The 27,342-nt window shown below is 40.6% G+C and overlaps 2 protein-coding genes across 3 annotated transcripts; one reads left to right on the top strand and one right to left on the bottom strand.

Annotated features, from left to right (window-relative positions):
* Window positions 1-1,108: 1,108 nt before the first annotated feature.
* Window positions 1,109-4,642, bottom strand: BLOC1S6 (biogenesis of lysosomal organelles complex 1 subunit 6). Its single transcript, XM_084293077.1, has 5 exons — window positions 4,558-4,642; window positions 3,784-3,928; window positions 2,485-2,572; window positions 1,802-1,888; window positions 1,109-1,507 (listed from the first exon to the last, which is right to left on the bottom strand). Exons 1-5 carry the CDS (start codon window positions 4,625-4,627, stop codon window positions 1,388-1,390), a joined length of 510 nt encoding a protein of 169 aa, XP_084149203.1. The 5' UTR covers window positions 4,628-4,642; the 3' UTR covers window positions 1,109-1,387.
* A 5,531-nt stretch (window positions 4,643-10,173) lies between these two features.
* SLC30A4 (solute carrier family 30 member 4) lies at window positions 10,174-26,374 on the top strand. Of its 2 annotated transcripts, XM_084293135.1 has the most exons (7): window positions 10,174-10,909; window positions 15,830-15,976; window positions 21,397-21,550; window positions 21,797-22,010; window positions 22,314-22,419; window positions 23,670-23,804; window positions 24,467-26,374. In XM_084293135.1, exons 1-7 carry the CDS (start codon window positions 10,516-10,518, stop codon window positions 24,619-24,621), a joined length of 1,305 nt encoding a protein of 434 aa, XP_084149261.1. In that variant the 5' UTR covers window positions 10,174-10,515; the 3' UTR covers window positions 24,622-26,374. The 2 variants fall into 2 exon arrangements, with proteins under 2 accessions (XP_084149261.1, XP_084149262.1); XM_084293136.1 differs by lacking the exons at window positions 21,397-21,550; window positions 22,314-22,419; window positions 23,670-23,804; window positions 24,467-26,374 and having other exon boundaries at window positions 21,797-21,953.
* Window positions 26,375-27,342: the final 968 nt, after the last annotated feature.

Below are 27,342 nucleotides of genomic sequence, written 5' to 3'. Positions count from 1 at the left end.
ATGAATATTAGCAGTGGGAAATTAGAACTTCAGAAGTTATGAGTCCAGGCATATATACAACATGTAAATCAACTAAAACTGAAGAAAAATAAAAAACAAGGCACCCCTCTGGTGCCTTACCATATGTGTTTCATGGAAAGTTTCACACAGCCTACCCTTTGTCTTACTTCAATACATGGCATTTACATTACCAAAAAATAGCAGACACAACACAACTAGTTTCTTACACTGTAGGACCGAACGGTTTAAAGCTCTTTTGCCAGTCTAAATGGGAACTCACACCAAGTGCTGCAAGTAACTAAACTCACAGAAATGGATATCAACCTCCATACAACATTTATCATCAGTATTCACTAATAATAGTTTGTTATGCTGCCCTCACACAGATTATCTCACAGAGACCCAAAGCACACATGAATAATTTGTTTAGGAAAAAAGTTAAATGCAGTAATTTTTCCTACAGACAAATACATTTCACATGAAGTAGAAGCGGTTTAGTTTTGGTTATGCTTCAATTAGTTACACAATGTGAAGAAACTACAACTTTCAGTCCTATAGCAATCTGCCCAGATTCTTCCTGTTGAACCATTACAGAAGCAAGAGCTCACTCATCTTTGTAGAAGCTCATAGTCAATAATGTTTGTATTGTGCACACATCAACTCTGAGAATCTTGTGTTCTGCTTTTTATTTATTTATTTATTTTTTACTTTTTTAATGATTGCTCCCCAACTCATTCAGCTGGAAAGTGATTCAAAAGTTACTTTGAAGCTGTTCTTAAGTTACCTGACAACAACATAAAAAAAAGCTGCTTCAGTAAGGTGATCTTTCAGGCAAATACACCAGAAATCTCATCAGATCCGTGGCATTGAAAGGAGACCACAATTTCCTGAATCAAAGCAGTTTCAGTGAAACAGTCAGGCTCTCAGTCTGGGGACCAGAACTGAACTTTAACAACTACTGTTCTGTATTTTGCCTGAAAATCATGGATGCCAGACACCAAACAACTCTTAAGAGTTCTCAGTACCAAAAGAACAGATGGAAAAATTAGAGGTATTCAAAGAACTGTGATTATTAGGTTCTTTTATACATACATATATATAAGATATATAGGTTCTCCTATATATATATATATAGGATATATATATTAAAAAAAAAAAAAACTTACATTGTAATAGTATCAAACTGCATAGCATTACAAAAGAAGGCAACTTGAATGGCTGAAATGAAAAACGTCAATCTTTCTAACTGATTATGAACATTCTGGAATTTATAATAGCAGAGTAGACTGTTGCTAGTAATAACTATAGCCCAATTTAATCAAAGTCCGCCTTCATTCCAGAGAATGCAAAAATGATTAACTTGTACAAGTTATTGCATGTTCTGCTTTCATGTCCTCCTAGCAGGTTTTGCTGTTAATTGCTTCTCTCTTTCAAGTTCCTTCTCACGTTGTTGTTCTTGTTCTAGTTCTTCTTTCTGCCTCTTTTGTTGCAGCTTAAGTGCTCTTTTCTAAACAGAAAATAAAAGTTTTATGGCTGTATTTAATTTGGAACTGTAAACAGCATCCCTCCCATTCTCTTAATATTCTCTTCTCCAAAAGCAGTAAGTGAAAAAAGCAGTAAGTGAAAGTTTAAAAACATACATGGTTTGGTGCTACCAAAAACATGGGAAAAACATTTTAAGAATGGAATTTAACAGATTCTATTTTCATCAGAACTGTGAGCATGCATCCAAAATAAAAGTTGAGTCAATATTACGTAATTTAAAATCTATGTTACAAAGTAGAAAAGTTACCCCACTCACTTTTAACTTGGATGTCTTCTCATGGAGCATCATCATTTCATTTCTAATACTCACTAACTTGCTGTGATAGTGTTTAGCTTCTGAAAACTTTAAAAACGTAACAGTTAAGGTAGTGACTGTCAAGTTGGAATAGTTTGGGTTTTTTAATAAAGCTACACATGAAAACAGCAATCACAAACATAGCAATTACCACAACAATTTGATAATGGATTAAACATATTCAAATTTTTATATACAGTTTACGTACATCAATACAGAAAACCACCATATCCCAACAGGTACACCTGGTAACCTACTGAATTAATATTCACTAGAACAGAAAAAAAGTCTTGCCAATTTATGCTCCACATAACAGTGTCTCAAGCTTCCTTCCTGCTAGTCTGGAGACGTGCACAAAGCTCACCTCAGTCCTGCTGGAAAAAATGCATTTGCTTTGGCTATTGGATTTGAACTAGACTTACTACCACTGGCAGACTGAGTTTGTTCTTTCCTCCCAGTGCCTTTTCTATTTAATGAAAACATGCTGGTTCTGCACCAATCTCTAGGAGGAATTTATCTCATATCTGCACTGGTTGGTAACTTTCCTGTAGGTCATTAAGAACAATAAAAATATACAAGCTGCTCCTTGGGTAGGAGGAGAATCCATACTAGTAGAGATTTAGAAAAGCATTTATAGTACTTACCAAGGCATCGACGTCAAGAATGTAGTTACATTCTTTGAATTTTGTAATTTCTTGTTCTAATGTTTCTAGTAATACTACTTGGTTCTGTCTGAAACAAGAAAAGACCCATAAAACCAGAGTAAAGCAGCAGAGGCAAAGGAATGTAAGGATATACTGTGCAAGACAAGTTTTCAGAGCACTTATTTCTAGCTCAGTAAATCAGTAACTTCCATGATAGCAAACTCTTGTAGCATTATACAAAGTTCTCTCTAAAGTTTAAGTATTTTTTTTCAACTAGTCCTTTAAATAAACACTGGCTTTGATCATAGAGGTATAAATACATGCTTCTCAGTATCAGACTCTTCTTATGGATTGCCAGCTGATTTCAGTAACAATACAAGTCAATGGTTTTTGCAAAACCCCAGCCAAGCACACGCAAAATCACCTTTTTGCTACCTAACATTATACAGGATGATAAGAAAACCAGGATGAACATCTGAAAACCCTGGATGATATAGGCACTACGCAGGCTCCTCTTTGGGAGGTGAGGTTGAATGTGGGGGGGAAAACCTATTAGCTCTTGACTTTCCACTCAGTTGCCTCTGAGTCATGCTGCAGAATGAAGTTATTTCTGTATGGAACCTCTGTGGATCCATGGTGCTTATTAAAAATCTTCTATCCCACACAAATCAGCTAAATTCTTCTCAGACACAGGCTGTCCTTGACAGGCGCACATTATGCATCAGGAAACTCTAATCATTGTACCCTAAAGACCTGAGATGGCTCTATGTAAAGCCTTCTCTAGCAACATTGCCCCTATGGCAGGTCCAGTCTGCATTTGAAACAAGCTGCTCTCAATTATCAGCGAGATACCAATACGCAAAACATCCCTATCAGTTTAGCGACTTAACTGTGTTTTCTTGGTGCATCTTTTGCAACACAGTTTAAAGACTGGACAACAAGCAATATACAGCACAAGCTGCTTTCAATATGAAGGTCATCACGGCAAACGAAGTTTATATTTTTTGGCAGGCTTTCCACTATAGAAGTGAACAACTACATAAGATACTTGCATGTCTTCTACTATGTCTGGCTCAGAGGATTTTGGTGTCATATGTTCTTCAGTCAGATTTCCAATAGGCAACATCACTACCTATACACCTGCGAGTACTCCTGCATATCACTTAACTATTCAGAACATCACAGTTGGAATACCAGAGTGCTACTAGCAAATACTTCAGTTAAGGACTGCTAGAACACTGCACTGAAAAAAAAAAGGCAAACCAGTATGTTTGGAGCTGCTTTTAAAAACTTGCTTACGTAAGTTCATGTAGAGCTGATTTTGATCGTTGAAGATCAGGCAAATAATGAGAAATCAATCCTTCAGTTAACTGCTCCACAGCTTTCTCATCTATTATAGGCAGATCTTCCACTACTCCTTCATCTGGAGATGCATCACTGGAACCTACACAGGGAGGAACAAGGGTGCCTGGGGTAAGTCAGCATTTACTAAGTTTCACCTACAGCAATTGCATTTTCCTGGTTAAGAATTAAAGGCATTTCAGCCTCAAGTTGTAGTTCTTCACCCTTTATCTGCTGAATGGTGCTTCTTGTTCCCTCCCTCTTCCCTTCCTCTTTACCCTTCCGTTGTTCACAGCCCTACATCACAAGCTTCCTGGTGTGTGGTTATCCCACAGCTGAACAGTGAGAAAATGGGCAGAGGGAATGAGAATATTCCAAAAACACGTTGTTAAACAGTGTTAAATAATAAAATGTACTGAGGAAAACAGAGAGGGACTGCATCAATTATTTGGGCTATGTAGGAAGAATAACCTAAACAGGAATGCACGTCTTGCCCTCAAGGTTAGCGAGCAAACCTATGACTATATATATATACAAATATATATATATATATTTTTTTTTTTTCAGAACTGCCTTCCTAAAAGCCCCCTGTAGACATCACTCCCGAACCCGCAGCCCAGGCCCCTACATCACCGCCGCCTAGCTCCTTCTCCGGGCCACCCGGGGCCGGTTGCCGTGCCGGAGCTGCGGGTGTGCGGGCGAGCTCCCGGCCCCGCCGCCCCCCTCACGTACCCAGCGCCCGCTCGGGGCCGCCGGCGGCCGCCACCGCCGCCTCCTCCCGGGGCCACCCCGCGCCGCTCATGGCTGCCGCACCATAGAGTCTTCACAGCTCCGCCCGCCTAGAAAGGCCGCACCATAGAGTCTCCACAGCCGCGCTGGGCTAGAAGGGCCGCGCGGGGCCGCGCCTCACAGCCCTGGGGCCGGGCTGAGAGGAGCCGTCCCCTCAGCGAGGCGGCACTGCGCGCTGTTAGCGCCGTGCGTCTCGTCAGGGTCGTGTTCATCTTTGTAGCGCGATGGCAGCGGTGGCGCTGCCACCTGATTAAAAACACACCTGCTTTCCCTTCTTGTTCTGTTTTTGTCTCTTGTTCTGTTTGCACATTAAAAAATAAACATGGCCCGAAGTCGGGCTGCGCCCACGGGACACTATCGTTGAGCCTGAACAGCCCTGAACCAGCTCGTTAAGTCAGCCTGCTTAGCAGTGTTACTTACAGGTGCTTGTCAGTGGGAAAAAAGAAACTTTCATGGCAAGTTTTGGGGGGAAGACACTTCTCAGCTCGCAGAAGTGATTCCTAGGAAGAACAAGTGAGATCATCATCCCAAAACAGGCATATGTGAGGCGTGGGAGTTTCAGATCTGTGCTGTTGCTTTGCCTGTTCCAGGCCCTCCCACACCTCACAGAAATAGGCTGACAATTGGAATTTAAAACTGGTATCTGTGTCTACAGCACTTAAAATGTAGCTAGTTATCAAACCAAATACTGCAGAATCAAAGCACTGGAAATTCTGTTACAAGTTTTGGGGCGGGAAGTAACTGCTTCCCAGGTTTGTTACCAAGTTCATTATCCTGTGAAGGGCTAAATCAGGATTTCTTCTAATAGATAACGATATTTGAAAAGGAAGCTAAGTGAAACCTATAATGAAGAACATAAATGGTTGGTTGAAAATGTGATACATGAAGCAATAATTCGTGTCAAGAAAATGGTTGATATTGAAAAAGAGTTTAGAGGGAGCAAAGAAGGGGTATTCAGGAGGCGCCATGCCGTCTGGGGTTGCTTGTTCTCCAGCCGTTAAGGCATGGAAGTTGCTGGGTGGTTGCTGTTGCTGGGCAAAGTTGTGTGACCGATGATAAGTTGTTTTGAAAAGGACTGCTGTGGGGCAAAGAGTATAAGAGGGGAGCCTGTCCTTGAGGTGAAAAAAGGCAACAAGATATAATGGAAATTATGTCATCAATAAAGAAGTAGAAAAAACGAAAGAACAGGGACAGGCTAGCAGAACAGAGACCAGGAGGGGAACAGGCACATTGATTGCCTCATGAAGACAGGTTCGGCCAAACTCAGCAAACTGCTCAAAGAAGCTTGTACAGAAAATCACTGGAAATAGGCACTGGAGCTGGAAAGAAGCTCAAGCTGAGAGAAGCGGAGCCGCACACACAACTGCCCCTCACTGGTAAGCAGTTGCGTATTATGGGGAATCATAAGTCCTTAGGAACAAAGACTGTCCTGGCAACCTTACAGCTTATTCTCTTTATTAACAATCAGACAGTTTATGATCCTGAAATATGGGGCCAACCTGAGGTCAAGGTGTGGGACTTGTTATAAGTTGCCCCCTTAATTAATTTTCAGAGAGCATTGCATTAATAATAGAAAGGAATTTATTGAGTAAGCAACAGCAAGCAAAACAGTGCTGGGCGGCTGGGGAGTCTCGGCTCCGCCAACGGCGCGCACCTCACCCCCACCAGGGTCCCTTTTTATATCTTGGTAATTCCGGGATTACGCAGCACATCCTGGTATATTCTGCGACTGCGCGCACTGTTGCTAGGGGGTCATCTCTGTCCCTCTGGTGGTCGTGAAGATGAAGGCCGTAGTCTTCCTCAGCGTTGTGGTTCAACTTCTTTTTTTATTTGGTCATGTTGGCCCAGCATGAGACAGGAAGGCAGGATGTTGATACACTAGTTTAGCAACTTATCAGGAGATGCTTACATGAGCTTTGCAGCAGTGTCTTTGAACAAAAGAGGCAACTGAGATGCAGAAGGAGAGAAGGGGAGGGAGTTCTCTTTTTTGTTACATTAAGCAAAAGAATTTTCATAGTGTCTAGCCAAGCATTATACAGCTCCTTACTTCAGCAGGGAGCTTTCGCAACTCCCGCTCCTCAAACGGAACTCCTTGTTTTTATAATACAAAAGACAATGAACAAACATTTATTGTGTATTACTCTGCTACTAAAAACGACAAGGTTGTGGTGGGATTGCTCAGCACCTGGAGAGCAGTCTCTGAGGCCTTAAAGAGCCATATGGGGCCACAGTCAGACACGTGTGGTTTGCCAAACAGTGAGGGAGCTGCAGGCTCATTTACTGATCCGACAGCAATGCCATCGGCCCCCCCCCCCCACCCGCTGCTGCCATCACAGGCCTTTGCTGTTATGCCCCCTGTTGACCTGGATGTGCCTTTCGTCCCAGGCCCTATTGGCCTTGAAAAGGAGACAGAAGTGTTTCCCTTCAATCTGGGAAGAACAGGATACATAAGGCCCGAAGGCCGAATTGCTTAACAACTTAAAGCGAGACATTGTTCCCACAACTAGCCCTGGAATTCTCCGGTGTTTGTAATCAAGAAAAGGGATGGAAAATGGAGACTGTTAAGTCATGGTAGATATGGGAGCACTTCAACCAGTGTTATCAACTCCAACTATGCTCTCCCACTCATGGACATGTTTTAATTGATACCTTTTCTGATATGTATAGGCGTACTCAGGTTTAATATGTAAAAGCAATGTTCTGTATATTTAGAAAGCTCGATGTTCGTGTGTATGTGTTGGTAGAGCGTAGACTCCCACGCACCTAGTGCTGTTTACTTGCCCTTTATAAATATTACCAAATTCAGATTGAGTTGTATTGTCATTTATAACAAAAAGCATACTTACCTGCTGGTTTAAATATTTAGTTTCAAGGAGTTGTGGAACAAAAACAAACAAACAAACAAACAAACAAACAAAAACTAATATTACTGTTGTTATCTAAAAATAGGATACTGCACAACAACAACCCCTCATGACCCATGGAGCTGTATATACAATAAAACAGCTTTAATTAATCATAAGGAAAATCATGCTGAGGATATCTCTGTATAATTAGGTCAATCGGTCTTTTAGTCCCTAGATAGCAGCTGAGGTACAGAAAGGAGACTACAAAGAACCTACAAGCTGATTGCACTTCTACCCATCCAGGGGCAATGTTTGTGAATCTGTGTTTAATATCCTCATACGCTTGTTGTCTTTCTCTCTGTCCTCCAGTCCTCTGTTGGATTCCTGTACTTACTTGCTGCTCCTAATCCCACAGCAATGCAACGTTTACTTTCTATCTCCAGATGCTTGTCTTTAGTTTGTATACAATTTTCTAGCTTTCTTTTTGAGGTTTTAGCCTCCCAGCAAGATTGCAGGCTCATATACTAGCAAGCTGTTAAATTTTGGACTACTGACCACACAAGTGCCACTGTACTATATGTCAATGTAACACCAAATAATCAAGGCTGCTTTTCAGCTGCATTGTGGCAACTGTGTTCAGAAACTTTTCATGTAACACTCACCTACACATTCTGGATTTTATTGTTTATTGTAACTGATGTAAGCACACCTACACGGAAAGTAACTCCCCCCACAGAAATCTGAGTAAAGCTAGAATAAATTAGCTTGAAGTTGTATAGCAAATAGTATGTTTGAAGCCGTCAGCTTTGAAAGTGCTGTATGACTTCAGGGATGACAGCATGAAAAGGAAATACTTTAATTAATATGTTACTTCTTAAGAACTCTCTGTTCTGATTAAGTAAACATGACTACAGAGAGGGTACAGCCTTACTGTCATAATAAATAAATGGAGTAAAACAGGGCATTACAAAAAGCTCTGTTCAACAGAAGTTCGTCTTGATAACACATGACTTGATTCTTGACAACACTTCAGAAAAATCTGGTCATAGTTATTCAATGACAGGCAAACTGGCAAGCCCTGGTGCACTGCTGAGGGCAGTAAGTCTCCCCAGCCAACTGTCCTTCCTCAGCGCTAGATATTTCTGTCCCTGCAGGAGGGGCAGCAAAATGGAGCACGAACCCACTCTTCAATCCCCCAGTACAAAGCCACATTTTCAGACACAGTTTTATAAGCAGTGGGTTTAGCAGTTGACTTTCCCTCTCCTCCCTGGCTGGTCATTCATGCTTGTGTGCCCTCTCGCACTTGTGCTGGTTCAATTGGTAAAACACAGTGAGTTAAATGACTCAGAGAGGAGCACAAGAGCATTAAGAACAGTTGAACTGGAACATACCTGGGAGTGTTTTCTCAGGCACCAATGCTGGCTTAACAGGGTCCCAGCTTCGACTGCTCATTCTGACTCCCGCACTGCTCACCGCCCCCTCAGTTGACATATGGAAGTCTATGCAAATTGTGATCATGGAAACAATTTCAGCTACACATACAAAAATATCTCACCCCCCTCACATCATATTTTTTAATTCTGGCCCATTTCAGGAACCCAATTCATTTTGTGGCCCCAAAGCCTTCATGCTGATAACCCTGCTAGGGAATTATGAACTGGGTGAAAGGCGCAGGGGATGGCAACTCTTTATCCACCTGAGGAAGAGTGACATGAGACTACGTGCTCAGGAAAATGAACCTACCATAATATAACAAAGTGTAGTAGTGTTTATTTTTGGAGAACATCACTGCAGAGAACAACAATGCTCAGCCTCCACCCAAGGCTCAATTACCACACTTGTGTCCTCTCCGGCAGGGTCTGTTCCAAGCAGGTGCTTGCCCCAAGCTCTGCAGAGCTGCCCGAGCACTCCAATGTGTGCCAGAATCTGCTCTCAGCCCTTGCGCAGAACGGGAGTGCCTTTCTCCAAGATCCAGCAGTTTTACACAACTCTGATCTAGGCAACTTCCTTCAGCTAGGTCAAAAAGAGGATTTGCTCATACCACTTGGGCATATGAAATGTTTATCACTCAGGAGCCTGACAGTAACAACATTTAGACCAGGGTACAAACTGGTCCCAAGTATTGTAGGCTGGCAATTAGAAGAAAATGTATAGCTATAAGACCAGTGAGGAGGGGGAGTAACGTTTTGACAGCATTACTAGAGGCAGTCTAATTACTTTTAAGTTAGAACATGGCTATGGAAGGAATCACATGGCTGCTGGGCCTTTGAGGTTTGATTCATCTGACATCCTTGAAGGAATGTTAAGACAGGCACGCACGGCTTCCTAGAACACCGTGCCACCCTCACAGGAACCGCAGGAACTATTGGAAATGGTGCAAAGAACCGTGCCTTTTGTGGGGAACGGAAGAGAGAAAAAGCTGCACAATGCAAATTTGTGACTTCAAGATTTGAAGCCGGGGCACAGAAGGGGCACCCAGCCTACGTGAAAATCGCTGCTGATGTACCAACAGCCCACGCTGCGACTTCTCACACCGCAAGTCCTCCCTCACGCGGCGGGGCTCAGCGCCGCCGGGCACTGCGGGCCCGTCCCCTCGGCGGGGCGGCCTCGGCGGGGCTCGAACCTGCAGCCCTGGGCGTGAGCGAGCGGCGCAGGCGCGGCGGGGACTGGCAGCGCCCAGCCCGGCCCCTCAGCGGCCGCCCTGCCCCGCGCCTCCGGTGCGCGCCGGGACTGGGGCTGGGGCTGGGGCTGGGGCTGGCGCTGGGGCGGAGGCGCGGCTATGCCCGGAGCGCGGCGCCGGTCGCTGTGACCGCCTGACCGATCGGCCGCCCGCCCGCCTGCCGCGCATGGCGGCGGCGCTGCTCCCCCTGCGCCGGCGGGGAGGCGGCCCCGCGCCCGGCGCCGCCCGCCCGGCCGCTCCGTGAGCGGGGGAGAGCGGCGGGGAGCCGGGGGCGTCCCGGCCGGCCTCGGTGGGGCCCGGGGTGCGAGGCGGGGGCCATGTCCTGACGGGACGGCGCGGGGGGAGCTCCGCGGACGGTGCCCGGGCTCCGCCGCTATGGCGGGGGCCGGCCTGTGGACGAGCCTCAAGTCCGCGCTTTGGAGGAGCGGGGACCCGGCATTGTTCCTCAACGACTCCAGTGCCTTCGACTTCTCGGACGAGGCGGCCGACGACGACTTCCCCAGGTTTAACAAGCTGCGGGTGGTGGTGGCGGACGACCCGTCGGACGCGGCCCTCGAGCCGCCGGGGAACGGGGTGCACCTGGGCCTGCAGCCCGACGAGGACTCGCTGCCGGAGCGGGGCAGCGCGCTGTGGGGCGCCGGGGGCACGGCGCCGGGCCCCTGCGGCGGCTGCAGCGCCCGGAGGGAGCTCTGCAAGCAGAGGAAGGTGAAGAAGCAGCTGAGCCTCGCGGCTGTCCTCTACCTGCTCTTCATGACGGGGGAGCTCGTGGGTGAGTCGCTGGCCTGCGTTGCCTGGCTCGGTGCTCTGGCATCGTTCTTAATTATTTACCCAGAGAAGCCATCTGTCTGCCGGTCATGTGGAGAGATCAGTGCCCGTAGCAGTAAGGCCAGAGAGTGAGGATGGAAGTCCACCTGTACTTTTCGTGCAAGAAAAGCAAGGGGTATTGTCAACTTGAGTTCCCTGAATCTCATCGGTTCCCCAGACTGGCAGAAAGCAGGCTTTTTGTTGTCTGTCTAATGGCTTTTTATTTTCGCCCGCTTTGTAAGCTGCTATGGTGTAGCAAGGGAGAAACTGCATGGTGTTGTACAGATAGAAATAAAAGATGAATAATTTCATCCTCAGTATTTTCTAATTCTGCCACAAAATTTTGCTGTTTGCAACGGGAAGAAGAGGGAAATACAGTTCCTAAGGGTGACACTGACCTTGTACCAAAACTCTAATATCTGGGGGGTGCTTATCCTTAGCCATCAGATATGGCAATGCATTCTAGTTTTTACATCCAAAAAGACAAATCCTGTGCAACAATGCAGTCCAGAAACCACTCTCCTGACAACTTCCTGAAGTCCTGCTGTGCTCTGAGCTAGCACATACTCCATCCTGACATAAACCACATGATCAAAGCAAATGAAAATAATAGGTATTTTAATACTTCCTATTACAACAGTTCAGAATACCAAGTAGTTTGATTGAGTTCAAGTATTTGTGGTTTCTATTCGTTAGTACTCAGAAGAAAGCTGTTTTTTTTAACCTGGAAATTTGTTCCTATATGAGCATTCAATTGTTGTCGGTTAGCAGAATGCATCTGGTGCTCAAGTTCAGCTTTTATTACTCCCTCATAAAGATGCACTATCATTTACTATTCAGGTTGAATAGAACCTGTACATGATACATCAGACTGTACAAAATATGACTGTATTTATAGCCGATAGTGACATGGGCTTGAGATAAAATCTAAAGTTGAAAGTCCCCTGGATGTGTAGATGAGCTCTTGAATGTTATGCCTTTGCCATTATCTAACAATTTTTACAAAGCATAATATTTATCACTGTTCACTTTTCAATTTCCTATTAGTGTCCCGTTACCATCTATCTTTTGGATATGTCCATGACATTCAGTGTAAGTGCTTGGTGCTCTTCAGCCTCCTGCAGAACGCTGAAACTCTCTCATCCACTTTCCTGATTTAAAGCAGTGGGGAGTGGTACATGGTGCCAGCACATGAATGCCTCTATCAGACACCGGACAGCCTGTTATGTTGAGCCAGGTCTATCTAGCAACAGACAATTAATGACAGTTTCTTTTAAATTGCTTGCAATTTAACATACAAGTCTGAGTCACAGAGAATCTACTGCCCATAATTCACCAGATAAAAAGAAGTCACAAAAACTTTCTTGAAGTAAGGAATAGATGCTTCAGATGTAGTAACACAGGACTTACTTACCTCTTTCTTCTTCCCTGCCTAACTTAGGTCAGTCTGACTGAAGAGCTGATGATTGCTCATGTGAAGTAAGCTAGTACTCTTGGATCACTTTTTCTAGTGCAGTTCTGCATTGTATCTTTAAGACAGAAACTTCAACAATACGTGTAGGGAGCATACTGGATACTCAGAATCACTGAGTATAAATAATACAGCGTGTCACACATTCATAGGAGACAGAAATGGTCATTTGTTTCAGACAGACCAGATAACTGGCTGCATGTGCGCCACAGTTTTATTTGGAACCTTATTTCAGGAATGTGGGTTAATAGAAAATAGTGGCTTTGTCTCTCAACACCTCGCTCTGGTTAGTCTTTAATAATACTGCCACAATACATCAACTCATCATGGTTCAGCGCTTAGCTTCAGACTTGCAGAGATGTAGCTGAATGCCTGAGTTTGTCCTCTGGCTCTGTTTTCTCTCTGGCTGAGATTTTGGTTCAGTGTGAACTCAGGCAAATTTGATGAGGGATGTAGTGTTATGTCTCGGATGTAGGTGTCCTAAAGGTGACTTCATTGTACTTATATCAGGACTCTGATACACACCAAATTTAGTCTATCTGAAGAAAGCTTTGCTGAGTAGTATTCCTGAGCTGTTGGCAGCTTTATGCTGAAGTCACAGACATTCTCTGTTTGGGGGCTTCTGATCTGATTTGCTGCATTGTAGACATCTCCATAGCTAGTGCAGGGACAGCTCTGGGAACAATAGGTGTTGAGAGTAAAAATACTCTCCTTGCTGACGCATCATCCGCTGTTTCTCCTGTGCAGCCAGGACTTCTGCAAGCTCAGGTCAGAGTGACTGATTTGTCTGTACAAAGCATTACTACTGTAATATGAACTCATCATTCTCAGGTTCATGTATGCTGTTACCAGTCCTTTTTCAGGATTTGGGCACAGACACGGACAGTACATAGACCATTAAAATAGTCAAGTATCCAACTTCCAAAGAGAATAAATTGGACTTAGATATCTGTGTGCTTCTGTGGATCCTGACCTGAATGACTTGCCTTAAGGCAAGTACCAAAATAAGTGAAGATGGAGCCTTCAAGTCCTGGATCAGCACCACCCCTATTTAATGTATTTCAGTCCAGCCCCACACTGTGTTCTGTCCCATTTGGTTTGAAATTGTGGAACTTTTTGAACAAATCTGTAGCTCAGATATTTGTAAAACTTTGTTCATGTCGGACTTTAACTGATTTCTGTGATCTTTGATAGATATGAGTTTCTGCAGAAAAGGCAGAACACCTTATCAGATGATTAATCATCAAACGTTCAGTAAAAATCTTCCTGCTACTGATGTCAAGATGCAGGAAATCTTGTTTGAGCAGCTGATTTGTGAAATCTTGATTGGCATTTTTTTTTTCAAGTATAGCCAAGATCGTTAATCCAGCCCACTTCAGTGTTTGTTGTTTTATTTGATGAACAGTCATTGTAAAAGTCAGATAAGATAATTTACACTCCCTGGGAACCAGTTTGAATGAAGAAATGGAAAACACTGCAACTCCTAGTTATCTTTCCTGACAGGATTTGATGCATTCAGTTATGTTCAGAGATTTCTGATTGATCATTCATGAGGAGGATTCCTGTCCTACACAGGTCAGTGAAAACAGTGGTGGTGAGCCATCAGGCCTTCTGTTTGTAAAGACTGGAGATGTCTCCCCCCACAGTTGCTGACTGTGTTTAAACAGCCCCCGGGTAGTACTTCACCAAGCAATGAACCAGGATGTTTGGAACACAGAGAACCTTCAATTTCAGAATTTCATTCATCTCAATGCTATTTTCTTAACCCATGTGCTATATTAAGACTACCTTCAGTATCTGAATTCCTTCCTTCTAATTTTATTTTTGAAGTCCTAAGAGACTAGCTGAAATGGAATTGACTCATCTTAGACTGAAGTACCTCTCAAAATTTAATACATGTGAATTAACATACATACTTTAAATGATCATACACGTAAACTCTTGAAGTGAATGGCCTTGGATAGAAATTGTTTTCTTCTGTGTTGACTATAAAACTGGCTGAGTTGCACATTTCTAAGTCATATTTTTTTTAAATTATGTGTGAAAACAAATTAACTCAGAACGGCAAGGCATTACCCATTTTAATAATAATAATAATAAAAAAAGCAACCCTGCTGAATTGCTGAGGTTTAAAAACCTCATTATCTTTGAGCCTTTGGAGAATTTCAGCCTCTAAAGAATTTGACTTAGGAACAACTAAAGACAGGTGTTGGGGGGAAAGGAACTGTTTGAACTGTGGTATTTTCAGTAATTACAGGCAGTACAAGCAACTATGTTATGTTTTCCTGCTTGTATGGTTGGGGGAAGAGTATAGCTTGATTTGCAGATGGGCACACTCATGGATGGACAGGGACACACAAATTTTATAACAGATCTTGAAAGCAATCAGCCTGTTGTGAATTTGCCTTTGCTATTTCTTCATGGTCAACCTCTTCACTAAGAGGCTTTTAATTATATACAAAGATACCTTTACTTGAAATGTTAATTGGAGCCTCAAGCCTGGCAAATAGTGTGCCAGCTGCACACTCTGCTTGGTAGAATCTATGGTTTGAATAAGTCTCAAGGTAAAATGAGAAACTAAATCATAGAAGAAATGACACTAAAGATGTAATCTTTTCTGAGAAAATGGGCTTATCCTCTTGCGTACGGAAGACACCACAGTCTGTCCTTGATTCCTCATTTGGATAAGGGATGCCTAAGAGAGGCACATTGTTTAAACCTCTGTCATCCATCTAACAGTAGCATTAGCAATTGAAACGGAACAAAGGTATTAACCTTTGCTCTGTGGGTATTTGTCTCAATGCAGCTCATAATTATGAGAAAAAATTATGGCAATAAATAAAGAAAAATGCTGTGCAAGTGAAAGTTACTATCAGCAATATATATTAGCAGAATTTATATGCCCCTTCCAGGACAGGGAATGATGAAGGTTAAAAGATAATGTAATGAAAATAAAAAGGGGGCAGTGTGAATTACTTTGTCATTGAGTCGTTGTATGTCTGTCCCTGTTCCATAACATCAAAATATTCAACAGCTTTAATTTAATTAAAAAAAAAAAAAAAAAAGGATCAGTTGATTAAACATACACAATTATCTATAGAGAAAAGATACTGAACTATTTTGGACCTGATCTTGCAAACACTATGAAGCAAACAGTGTCAGTGAAAATAACAGGACTGAATCCTTTCTATGTTACCCTAATAGAAGGCACGCTTCACTGCATTTCTAACTATGATAGCTTTGAACTATAACATGGCATGTTGATTGTAGTGGCAAAAAATATCCCTGTTCAGTGATTTTAAGTACTCTCATGCACTTAATGCGGTGTTCTGAAAATAAGTAACTGGAGGTTGTGCTAAGAGGATCCAGAATCACAAAGATCGTATGTCTTGACTTTTCCAAATTTCTTTTCAGGTGGATATGTTGCTAACAGTCTAGCAATTATGACAGATGCACTTCACATGTTAACTGACCTTAGCGGTATTATTTTGACCCTGCTTGCTGTCTGGCTGTCTGCAAAGTCTCCAACAAAGAGGTTCACTTTTGGATTTCATCGCTTAGGTAGGTAGATACCAGCTTTTGCTATTAACAGAGTATTTTAAGCAACAATTAAAAAGAATATCTAATTGTAGAAGAAGAGATAACTAGAAGGACAACAGTAACAAACAAAAGTAACTTTGACACCCTGCCTGTAATGTCCTTTCACTGCTCTGGCTATTTTGGATCTGCTACATGGGTTGTATTGCCACAAGAGAATAAATCACTTGTGCAAAATTGTAATCAGTACTGTACCGTACTGAACTTGAGGTAGCAGTGAGCCTGAACTCTTGAGTTGTCCATGTTAGGTCACAGTCTGGTATCTACTGTGCCAACTTGATCTGCAGTGGGGAAACTGGCAAGGAGGCATAAAAACAATTAAAGGTGACCAGTTGTGGCTGAAAGTCTGGCCTGGCCTCTTCACAGGTTTAGACAAATGCTCCTTTTGATTACTACTGAACTTCATCATTAGGTCATTGCATCAGACCTTTTTATTGAATTTTAAACCTCAGCCAAATTCAAGTTATCAAACTTCAGAGTTTCACTCACTGGGAGTAGGATTAGTCTCTCAGTCTCTGTGGAACAATGATTAATTAGATTCAGAGTTAAATTCTGAATGGCTGTTTTATCTTCCATCATCATGAGGAAGGTTTTCAGACTATTGGGGAATTGGATACACTGAGACATTGTAAGTAAGACTTCCGACAAATGAACCATTGCCTAGAAAGTTTAAAAAGGGTTCAGAGGAGGAAAGCTATCCCCAGCAAAAACATGAGTGGGTATTCAGCTGTGTTTCACAGCTCACCCATAGTTACTGGGCTGCTGCATTAAGTCAGGTGCCTGTGCACCTTTGTGCTGTGGAATGGAGGTCTGTTGAGCAGGAGGGGTACGTTCACTGGTGTATCACTGTTACTGTTTGTGTGACAGCTACATGGAGGAGCTTGGTGATGCAGGAGCTATGTGTGTCAGTCGGCTGTTTACAACAGTTTGTTGCCGGTGCGCTGCACTTACGAAGCCCCAGTGACTTCAGTAGAATTATGATACTGGAAAAAAAAAACAACAAACTATGCAATATGAATATTGATACTTTAATCCAGAACTAAAAAGTTTTGTAGAGTATAGGACCAGATAGCTCTGCAAGATGTCTCAGAAATCACTATTCCTCTTGCACCCCACAAACCACACGAAGCAGAGATTAAAATGTACCCTTGTATCCAGTACAGTAAGTTATTCCACCTCTGCCTGTTTTAGGTGTTTGTAAAAAAGAAACAAGCAGAATTATGTACTAAACCTTGGAAGGACTTTTTCAGGATTCATTTTACTTGATGTTTGGAAGTGTAATGATGCTAAAGGGTGCTTTCTTGTGGTTGCTATCTGTATTGGTTATTAATAGTTTATAATGTACAGTTGCAGTTTTGGACTTGCAGATATTTTCCCAAAAGCTTCAATTTATGCTTCATGAAATAGATAATTTCTAGCATTACAGCTTGCTACATCTCCTCTATACTTTCTATAGCGTATATTTTTTCAAGGAATTTCACAGTCTTGTATAGTCATAGTATTTAATTCTTATACTGACTGCCAGACAGCAGCAGAATCCAACAACTCCATCACTCCTAGTCATTTGTCATCAGTTAGTCACTAATGCGTGAATGCATAACTGTACACTAGCAAAGATCTTTCGGCTTTAGCAAGAAAGCATTAACAATGCCAGCATTTCCCATTACAAACTTTTCTTTCAAGAAGTTTTAATTTTGTGATAGGAGTCCCCCCTAATACTGAAACCTGACCTTGCAGGTATGCTTCTGGCACTTGGCTCATACTCTCCACAAGGATGTTTGCTAGCATTTAGACGTACCTTAACCTCATTAAAAAAAAATAAAAGTCAGTAGTTTATACATCTTTACAATTCTTCTAAAACAAAAATATAAATAGAACGAACACGACACCTTAAAACAGGAACTATTCTTAAGAAAAAAATAAACTTTTGTTTAACCATCAAATATTACCCAATTATATAATTTTTCACTTATTAATTCAGGGGTTCCATAGCACTCTGCAGAGAGGAATCCCTCAGGATTACTGCCACCTCACTTTTTGCATTATTTTTGCCCCATTTTACTGCCAAGAAAAATAATGATCAGACTGATCAATCCAGTACGTGACTTGTGGGCCGGATCTGGCCCATACAATCAGTCTGTATCACCCATCATCTTCTCCCTGGAGAAGAGAGCGACCAGCAGCAATTCCTCCTTTCTGTCTGCTGCCCAGTGAGGCCAAGCTATCAAACATGGCAATAGGTCACCCAGATAGATTGTAGAGTCTGGTGGAAATACTCAAAACCTGGCTGGACACAGCCCTGAGCAACCTGCTGTAGTTGATCCTGCTTTGAGCAGGGGATTGGACCAGACTAACTCCAGAGGCACCTTTCTACTCAACCATTCCGTGAGATTACACGTTAGCAGCAGCATAGCAATCAGTAGGGGAGAACTAGAGCCTGTGGGGGTGGGCACAGAGTTCCTGTGGATGCAATGAAAAAAGGGAAAGTTGGTAAAGATCTTGCAAGAAATTCTCAAAACCTTGATCCAGGCTCTGTGAGTACTGAAGATGGGATTGTTGAAAATGACCCTATACTTTTTTTTTAAGTCATATTTGTAAAGTTTATTTGCCGATTTCAGGCACCCTTTCTGAATGTTGTGGCCTTAGGACCCGGTTTCACACTTCAGTGAATGCTGTCTGTGGAACAAAGCTACTTCTGCGTTATATTCTTGTTATAATGCATTTTTCCAAATATCCTGTGCTGTAAGAAGTTTGTCAGCAAAATAATATGAGCTCAACAATAGCCTGAATTTCATGAGATGGTAAAACATGGCAATGTGAAAAATAGGGTGGAGATTGAGCATCTGTAACAGGAAAAAAAAAAAAAGTAGAACAGTTGTTTGAAGCTAGGAGTATGTACAAGAATTTTCATGGCCAATCTGCTTTGCATTAAATTTTAAGATAATCTATACATAAACTAAGCACAAAAACATGACAATCAAGTGCTTCTAAGTGTTCATTATCAGTTTTGTTTGCAGAACCATGAATTTTCATACTTGTACACATAAGTGTAGCACTGTAAAGAAAACATTTGTTGATTGTCTAGTCAAATTCCAGAAGAAAGCACTGTTTTTCATCTGTTTTAATTCTCTTTGAATGTGTAATATGTATGCTCCATCTTTATTGTATTCCCTTTTCAGTGGTGAAAGGGAAGCTGACAGATTCAGGAATGAGTTAGAGAAGTGAATACAAAATAATGAAGCTTGCAGTCTTATCTGAAAAGGGTTATATATGCTTGAAGCCAAAAATAATTCTGTTTCACCAAGTGGAGCTACCTCCTTCTCAGCAAGACAGCGAGCAGATTTAAACACAGATATGAAACTTGGCATCTTTCCACTGCTGCAGAGACAACGTCAGTAATGACAGATCAGTCAGGCTACTGACACAGCGCATACTTCATTTCACAAGTGAAAGATCTCAGCACAAATCTATAGTGTCAAGATGACAACGTGAAAAAGACTGCAAGGAAAACACTGGTTTCTGTTGCAGAAAACACGGTTTTCTATTATAAAACCACAGTTTCACAAATAGGAATCAGAAAAAAAAAAAAAAAACATTGTGGAAAACCAAAGTGTGTGTGTGTGTTGGGGGGGGAGGCTGTTACCCTGAGTAATCTGTGGACATTATAAAGAAAGCTACCACTTGCAGGGGTTATTTCTAGGACTTCATTATTGCTCTGAAGTCAGAAGTTGTGACAGTTGCCATTCAGAGCCTTGTTACCACCTGGTAATGTTGGCACTAATCCAGACATCCACACACTAGGACTGAGTACATTGGCATGAGTTTCTTCTCCCATAATAATGTGACAAATTCAGTGTATTGGTCAAGTGATTTTGGTGGTATGAGAAGCTTTTATACCTGCATGTTCTTTACTGTTATATTCAATAAATAAAGGCAATTATTTATTAGAAATGACACCTCCAGTAGCCAAAGCTGCATTGCATGCTGGCAGATTTAAAGCAGAGGGAGAAGGGAGGCAATTCTGAGATCAATCTTCCTACAGCTGTCACATAGCCAGGAGCTGAATTTTGCCCTTCCTCAGGAATAAATCAGGGCAAGAGGAAAGAACAACAGTTATAATTCAATGCAAATAACTTCCAACCCTGATCTTTGAACTCACAGAGGAAAACTAAGATCCCAGTGATCCATCTGACATGTGACAATAGTAAGCCTTATGCATAGTGATTAAAAATTACTCAGGCATGGCTGCAGATTTACTTGCAATACAATGGAGCTAACTTTAAGATTTTCCTAGTACTTTTTATAGCCCTGCATTAACTTGCTTATAACTGAGACAGTCTAATCTGGGAAAGCCAGAAAGCCACAAAAGGTCAATCATTTTTGGTATATGAAGCTAGAGTGAAAAAGTGCACATTTATGTGAAATCTAGTGACCCCTATGTTATTTAAAATAGGGTCCTAAAACCACAGGATGGACTCCTCATCCTCAGGTTTTATGTATACTGTCACCAGCCCTGTTTCATTACCTGGGCACCGAGGCAGACAGCATTAAGGTCCAAACCCATAAAATATTCAGGCCACTTTCCATCAGAGCAGCAGGAGCCTTGTGGGGAGCTATAACTACTTATCACAGATGCAAATGGCAGCAGACATTCTGGGACGAAATGTTTTTAATTTACTTTCTTCATACTGATGTCATGTGCCCTTTTGAAAGTCTGGATGATCAGATAGAATTCCTATATTACAGCATTGGTCATAACACTCCTACCTTTGTGAAATATCATTCAGTAGTATTAAAACATCACATGTCAATACTGAGACTTACATTAAGCAATGCTTCATGGCCGAAATGTACACATGTACACGTACATGTCAACAAGCTCAGGACTGATGTCTGACAAGTTTGTATGGTTCAGTTCCTTACTCTTATAACTTTTTCCCCTTCTAAATACAAAAGGATACATACAAAGTCACCTCTAAATCTAGTTTAACACTGTAGACATTTGAAGTCAACCCTTCTTTGTAGGAGATCTCAAACACCACCAGCCCACCTAATTTTCCTCTCCTTCAGGCAGGGCCTTTGTCTGTGACTTCTCGGACAAAAGTTCCAGGTGGTCTGATCAAGTCACCATCATTGCCTGTTTTTAGCATAACTGGAGAAAACATGACTTGTCGAACACACTGACAAGGCTGTGTGAAGGTGTTGACTGAAACAAGCTACACCATTTATTAAGTGTATTTGTGAATTATATTTACAACGTGCTAGTTGTGCATTAGTGCCATAATACACACAAAAAAATAAAATAATTAAGGCTGTGTCCATGTTATAATTCGGAAGTAGATCCAAGACTCATTTTTATAATGTTGTTTCCTTTCTGTTTGCAGAAGTATTGTCAGCCATCATTAGTGTATTGCTGGTCTATATCCTTATGGCATTCCTTTTGTATGAAGCTGTTCAAAGAACTATCCATATGGACTATGAAATAAATGGCGATATCATGCTGATTACAGCAGCCGTTGGTGTTGCAGTTAACTTAATGTAAGACCTCCCTTTCTCTCCATTAATGCTCATAAATGCATTTCTGAATAAACTGTTAATTCATTCATGGCCTGTAATTTTCTCATGGGACATCATTTTGCTGGACCTCTTCATTCTCATAAAATAAGACTGGAAATGATATTGAGTTTTACTTTCTCCATTCTTTATAATTTCTTTCCTTTAAAACAAAAACTCACCAAGCCCTAAAGCCTGTTTCTCGGAATGTTTTTCTTCTTTCCCTTTCAGAATGGGTTTTTTGCTGAATCAGTCCGGACATCTTCATTCTCACTCCCATTCCCACCCTCACTCCCACATACCTCAGTCAAACTCTCCCAGCACAGCCCACAGCAGCAGCCACGGACACAGCAGCCTTGCAGTGAGAGCAGCATTTGTACATGCCCTTGGGGACTTGGTACAAAGTATTGGTGTGCTGGTAGCTGCATACATCATACGTTTCAAGGTAAGTAATGGCTAATCTTTGAGGTAGGGTGGGATATATATATATTTTTTAATTTCACTTGAAGTGATTAAATTAAAAAGAGACTTACTTTTCTAAGTTAAGAAAATAATATACTCTGTGATGTCCTATTAGAAGCTTCATATAGTTATGTAAAACAGGCAAGGACCATTTTATATTTTGTAATTATCAAAAAAGAAATCTTCATATAAGTCAGAGTTCTAAGTAACTGCATTTTATGAGTCACATTTTTAAAAATGAGCGTGTTTTCATACATCCTTTAACACTTTGTAACTTCCCTTCCAGCCAGAATACAAGATTGCTGATCCTATATGTACATACGTATTTTCCATACTGGTGGTTTTGACAACAGTCCGAATTCTGTGTGACACAGGAGTTATCATTCTGGAAGGTAAGATCCACACAGTTTGCTTTGCTTTACATGTCAAATACTGGTAAACTCTGGTACAGAGGGGAAAATGCCAGCAACATTTTTTGCATTATTATAACTGACATGCCCACTACAACTACATTATCTAGTACTTCCATGTTATGAAAGTGAGAACATAGGGATGAAGAAAAAAAAATACTGTTGACTTTTACTACAAGGTAAAATCAAGGACCTCAGCATATTCGATATCAAGTGCTTTTTTTGACATTTAGGAAAAAGCAAAAAAAAAACCTTTACCTTGAAGGCAAAAATAGTGAAACCTGAATTAAGAAACCTGAATCAGCTCCAAGGCAACAGCTGAGATTTAGCTGGGCAAAATAGATAAGGCAAACTAATGGTGTATCAAATTCCAGATCTTTGAGTTGTAGCTCTTTGCAAAGGTATCCAGCTGCCATAAAAATGTCAGAATTAATGGTGCTATCAGAAGTGATAGCACCATTGTTTTAATGTATGCTAGAGAATTTTTCCAACTGGTCCTTTTTCAAGGATCTCCAGCAAACAGACTTCCAAGGAATCCACATAAAATCTTTTTAAGGCAGCCTTTCAAAATTAATGTTTCAATTGTAAATGAATATTTTAAAATAAACTTTTCATTTAGAAACAAAACATCTAGCTTGTTGAAGCATTCAAAAAATACCCCAAAACAACAAAACCCTACTCTGATATACATGCAGTTTGAAGCCTATTCAAATACTTATTTCTATGAAATTGTTCAACAACTTAACTCGCAGTTCTAAATCAGTTACTTCTCTGAATCAGAAATTGGAAACCTACCCTCATGCATATTTCTGTCAAGTTTTAGTAACACAACAAAGAGCTTTTTAGGATTAAAAAAATCTGGATAATGATACAAGTTTTCCTTTGAAGAGTTTGAGCTTAGCAGTTACTAGGAGCTGTAGTAAAAAGTTGTATCTCCACAAGTACATTGCTCTAAAGGATGTGATGTTGGCTACTGTTAGAGACTGGATTCTGGAATGGACAAATTGCATTTGAGACAACAGCATAATTTCTGTACTACTTAAGTATACATAATGACTTAATATGGCAATTTGCATATTCTTCTCTTTTGGTAACTTAAAGATACTAAACATTTTAAACAACACAAATTATAAACTCTTTCAATGTTTTGAGATCTGCCATGATAGCTTATTTGAAAAGCCACAGAGTTTGCAGAAGACTGAATTAATTTTGTCTTGTATTTGGTATCACAGGAGTTCCCAGGCATTTAAATGTGGATCGCATTAAGGAAGACTTGCTGAAAATTGAAGATGTTTATTCTATAGAAGATTTAAACGTTTGGTCTCTCACTGCAGGAAAAACAAATGCCATAGTCCACTTGCAATTAGGTAAGATGCTATACAGCATAATTTCAGATTAAGTCCAACTTGGGTGGGGGAAACAAAAACCAACCACTTTTTCCTCTAATCTTCTTTATATTCTCATTTAAGTAGATCTATAAAATACCATTCTGGTGGAAAAAAATCAACTAACTATGCTTTCGTACAGTGAGGTATAGAAACCATTAGCCAAGAAGGACAAATATAAATGAAAATCATGCAAAGAAAATATATTTATACTGAAACATCCAGTATGGAATGATACGTACTTTGGTGTGGGAAGAATTTCTCTTCAGAAATTCCCATATTTTGTCTAGGGAAAGGCCAGGTGAAGTTCTAAACCAGCACGTGGAACAATCTGACATACGGAAGATTGTATGCTTTGTCAAAAAATGCTGATTTAGGGATCTAATATATTGCCATGCCTATCAATTCTTAGGATAGAAGTTCTACCCCCTCATCCTCCCATCTAAATTATTTATTTTTATCAAGATATAGTTATGGTTGCAGGATAAGGCCTAAAGGTGTAAAATAATACATAGTGCGTGTGTGTGTATATATGAGTGAGCAGTTACTTGAGTTGGTAGCTGAGTGTGGTAAGTATGAAAACAGCTAGATTGTCCAGTGTTCTTAACAACTGAATTCTATTAAATATTTTCTTGATTTTGCAGTTCCTGGTAGTTCATCTAAATGGGAGGAAGTTCAGTTCAAGGCCAGACAACTGCTGCTGAACACCTTCGGAATGTACAAATGCTCTGTCCAGCTTCAGAGTTACAAACAAGAAACAAGCAAAACCTGTGCAAGTTGTCAGAGTTCCAGTGCCTAATTTCATATGTTTTGGGAACTGCTGCCTTATTCTTTATCTTGTAGTCAAAGACAGACTGAGAGCAATAAATGCAAAATGAAAATGATCAAATAACATTAATTAATATGTGGATTTGTACCATATAACACGCAGCAGGGAGAGCTAGTGCTGCAAAAAGCGCAGTGGTTGCCCTACAGAACATGTATTTAATTCTTTCCCTTGTACTGGTTTATTCAAGTTGTTATGATTTTGAGACAAAATTGTTTTCAGGTTGTTTACAAACTGAAGTGTGGCTCTGCAGATACCTCACAAATTACAGTTCGAGATTGTCCTTTACTGACTGTGCACCATAAAGTAACTGCACTCTAAACAGAGCATCAAGCATTCAGTATTTCAATTAAAATCATGCCAGGGTTCCATACACCATGAACCTCAAACTCATACAGTATTTTTATAATAGTCATTTTCATACAGTCTCTTAAATCATGATGCATGCAGTGCTAGCTGACTTCTTTTATAAGTGGTCTTTTTGGAGACATGGCAAAATACAGAATTTACTGTAACCAGACCAGAAACTTAGCTTTAATCTGGGCATTCAGGGATCCAGACAGGAAGATCCTTGCCCAGACTTCTGCTGGGCAACTACATACCCAACACTGGACCCAAAGTGTTCTAAATGATCGGTTATCTTTAATGTACTTTAGAATAGGGTTTATACTTTAGAAACAGGTTATTTATTTTACAGAGTTTTGACTTGTAAGATTAAATTTATTAATAATAATTTTGATCATCTAAACCAACATTTGATTCACATTAAAAGGCCAGTTATTAGCATGTATTCCAATTAATACATGTGCTGTAATTCAAACATTATACATGATTTTTTTTTGTTAAAACAGAAAATCAAATGCTAGAAACGATAACTGACATGAAGTTACTCTCAAATTCATTCTACAGACATGTAAGTTCCTTAGATCTACTAAAAGGAAAGCAGGGAGCAGCAGTTTTAGATGTACTATTCCCTCAGTCTCAGATCTCCGACTTTTTCATCTTTGCTTTGAGGTGGTATCCTCACAGGAGAGCCACTGCAATAGCAGTCCCCCCCTAATTAGCTTTATGAATAAAATAAAACCTAAGCAAGCTCAGTAATCTAACGTACATTGGGCAACGCTAATGTAGCCTTTCTATGTCTGTAGGTTGCTTCCTCTTATTGGTTGAGAGACAGAGCAATTGGAAAAGACTGTTTTTTCATCCCGATGCTTCAAAGTCCACAAAGCTGAATTGTTTTGGCTCATGGTGTTGATCCTTGTACTTTCAACCTACAAAGGATAATAAAACAACCCTTTTACCTGTCCCTAAGCTATCATACATCCAGATTTACACCTGTTTCTGAAGTTAGTTAGACTGAAGAAGCCAAGGGCAACAGGAATATGACCTGTTGAGTTCAATAAACAGAACTTCAAGTATTTTTTGTTTATTCTGCACTTTGATCTTTATGCAAAACTTCCACTGACATCAGGAGTAGTTCCATACGTGGATCAGAAAGGAAAATTTTGGCCCAATAATGGATATTGTGATACTCAGCTGTGAATGCTTAAGCTATTGTCTGTCTTGAAACTTGCTGGAGTCTCACATATTCATCAGGGTGATCTCTATCTGCGATTGGTATTAATAACCTTGGCTTTTCTCTTTTTTTTTTTTTTTTGAGGTAGCTATCACATGATGAATTTGCAAAGGTGAAAACTGACAACACAGTATTATTTTGGACAAAGTACTCATAACACTGGATTATGTTTGTATCTGTTCTGGCAAGAAATGGGAACATGAGTACAACATACAAGTAGATATATCAGAGGCAAAGGAGCACCATACATGGAAAGTTAATGCTTCAATACAAACACCATCATTAATTAAGCCATATCACAGTTCATGAAAAGCATGCATCCCATCCTTACAAACTTCCTAACAACAAAAAAAGAAACCACAACAGGTATTTTGCACATACTAATACTCAAATAGGTTTTAATTAACTTGGGGTTTACAGTTGATGTAATTAGAAGTTGAAGTACAGTAGACATGTATTGTATTTGGAGTTTTTTATTGTAATGATTTACTACATGTTCGTTTAATTAAGAAAAAGCAAAAGTGTTGTTTTATTGTGGGTTTTATTAAATCAATAATTAAAATTCACATTGTTGTCTTATAAATTTTATTTGTATTGCTATTTCTTGTCTTTGATTCTTACAGCAGTTGTTTTTTGAAGCTTAACTCAGGTGACACTGTTTAAAATAAATTATGGCTCCCTCTTTAGTCAGGACAATTTAAGTCTTGTTATTTCCTATGCAATAATTGCAGGCTGGAAAATATAAACAAAGTATGGTGAAGAAACAGCCATAAAGCAACTGGCAAGGCATTCTTGAAGCCCTTCAGTCACCCCAGAGGTGCCCTTGTTATCAAGGCCTATGGACTAACTGGAAGGAGTTCACAGAAAAAAACAGAATACAATCTAGAATAAAAGAATCCATGCATCTGTATCAGGAAGACTCTGAAGTAGAGACTCCCTATTTTAAGGTCTTAAGGTCTCACATAGCAATTGGTATCTGTATGGCTTACCTCTAACCCTTTTCTTAGTCTTTATAGATCAGGACAAAAGTTGTCTGGCAGTGCTGCATTTCATGTAAGATCTCAGTACTCTTCTGAATCCGTTATTAATCCGTAACAAAAGGAATACACAATTTATAA

This window comes from Netta rufina (genome assembly GCF_964035555.1).
Source record: "Netta rufina genome assembly, chromosome: 11".
Classification (NCBI taxonomy): Eukaryota; Metazoa; Chordata; class Aves; order Anseriformes; family Anatidae; genus Netta; species Netta rufina.
This window is presented reverse-complemented; position numbering and strand designations above follow the sequence as displayed.

What these genes read in the sequence shown, in the direction of transcription:
- SLC30A4 (XM_084293135.1), top strand. Translation starts at nt 10,516, where the DNA reads ATGGCGGGGGCCGGCCTGTGGACGAGCCTCAAGTCCGCGCTTTGGAGG. An exon ending in GGTGTTGCAGTTAACTTAAT is followed by an intron (nt 21,551 to 21,796) that starts GTAAGACCTCCC and finishes TTTCCCTTTCAG; the next exon opens with AATGGGTTTTTTGCTGAATC. An exon ending in CATACATCATACGTTTCAAG is followed by an intron (nt 22,011 to 22,313) that starts GTAAGTAATGGC and finishes CTTCCCTTCCAG; the next exon opens with CCAGAATACAAGATTGCTGA.
- BLOC1S6 (XM_084293077.1), bottom strand. Translation starts at nt 4,627, where the DNA reads ATGAGCGGCGCGGGGTGGCCCCGGGAGGAGGCGGCGGTGGCGGCCGCC. An exon ending in TCAGCTCTACATGAACTTAC is followed by an intron (nt 2,573 to 3,783) that starts GTAAGCAAGTTT and finishes TTCTTGTTTCAG; the next exon opens with ACAGAACCAAGTAGTATTAC. An exon ending in AGAAGACATCCAAGTTAAAA is followed by an intron (nt 1,508 to 1,801) that starts GTGAGTGGGGTA and finishes TTTTCTGTTTAG; the next exon opens with AAAAGAGCACTTAAGCTGCA.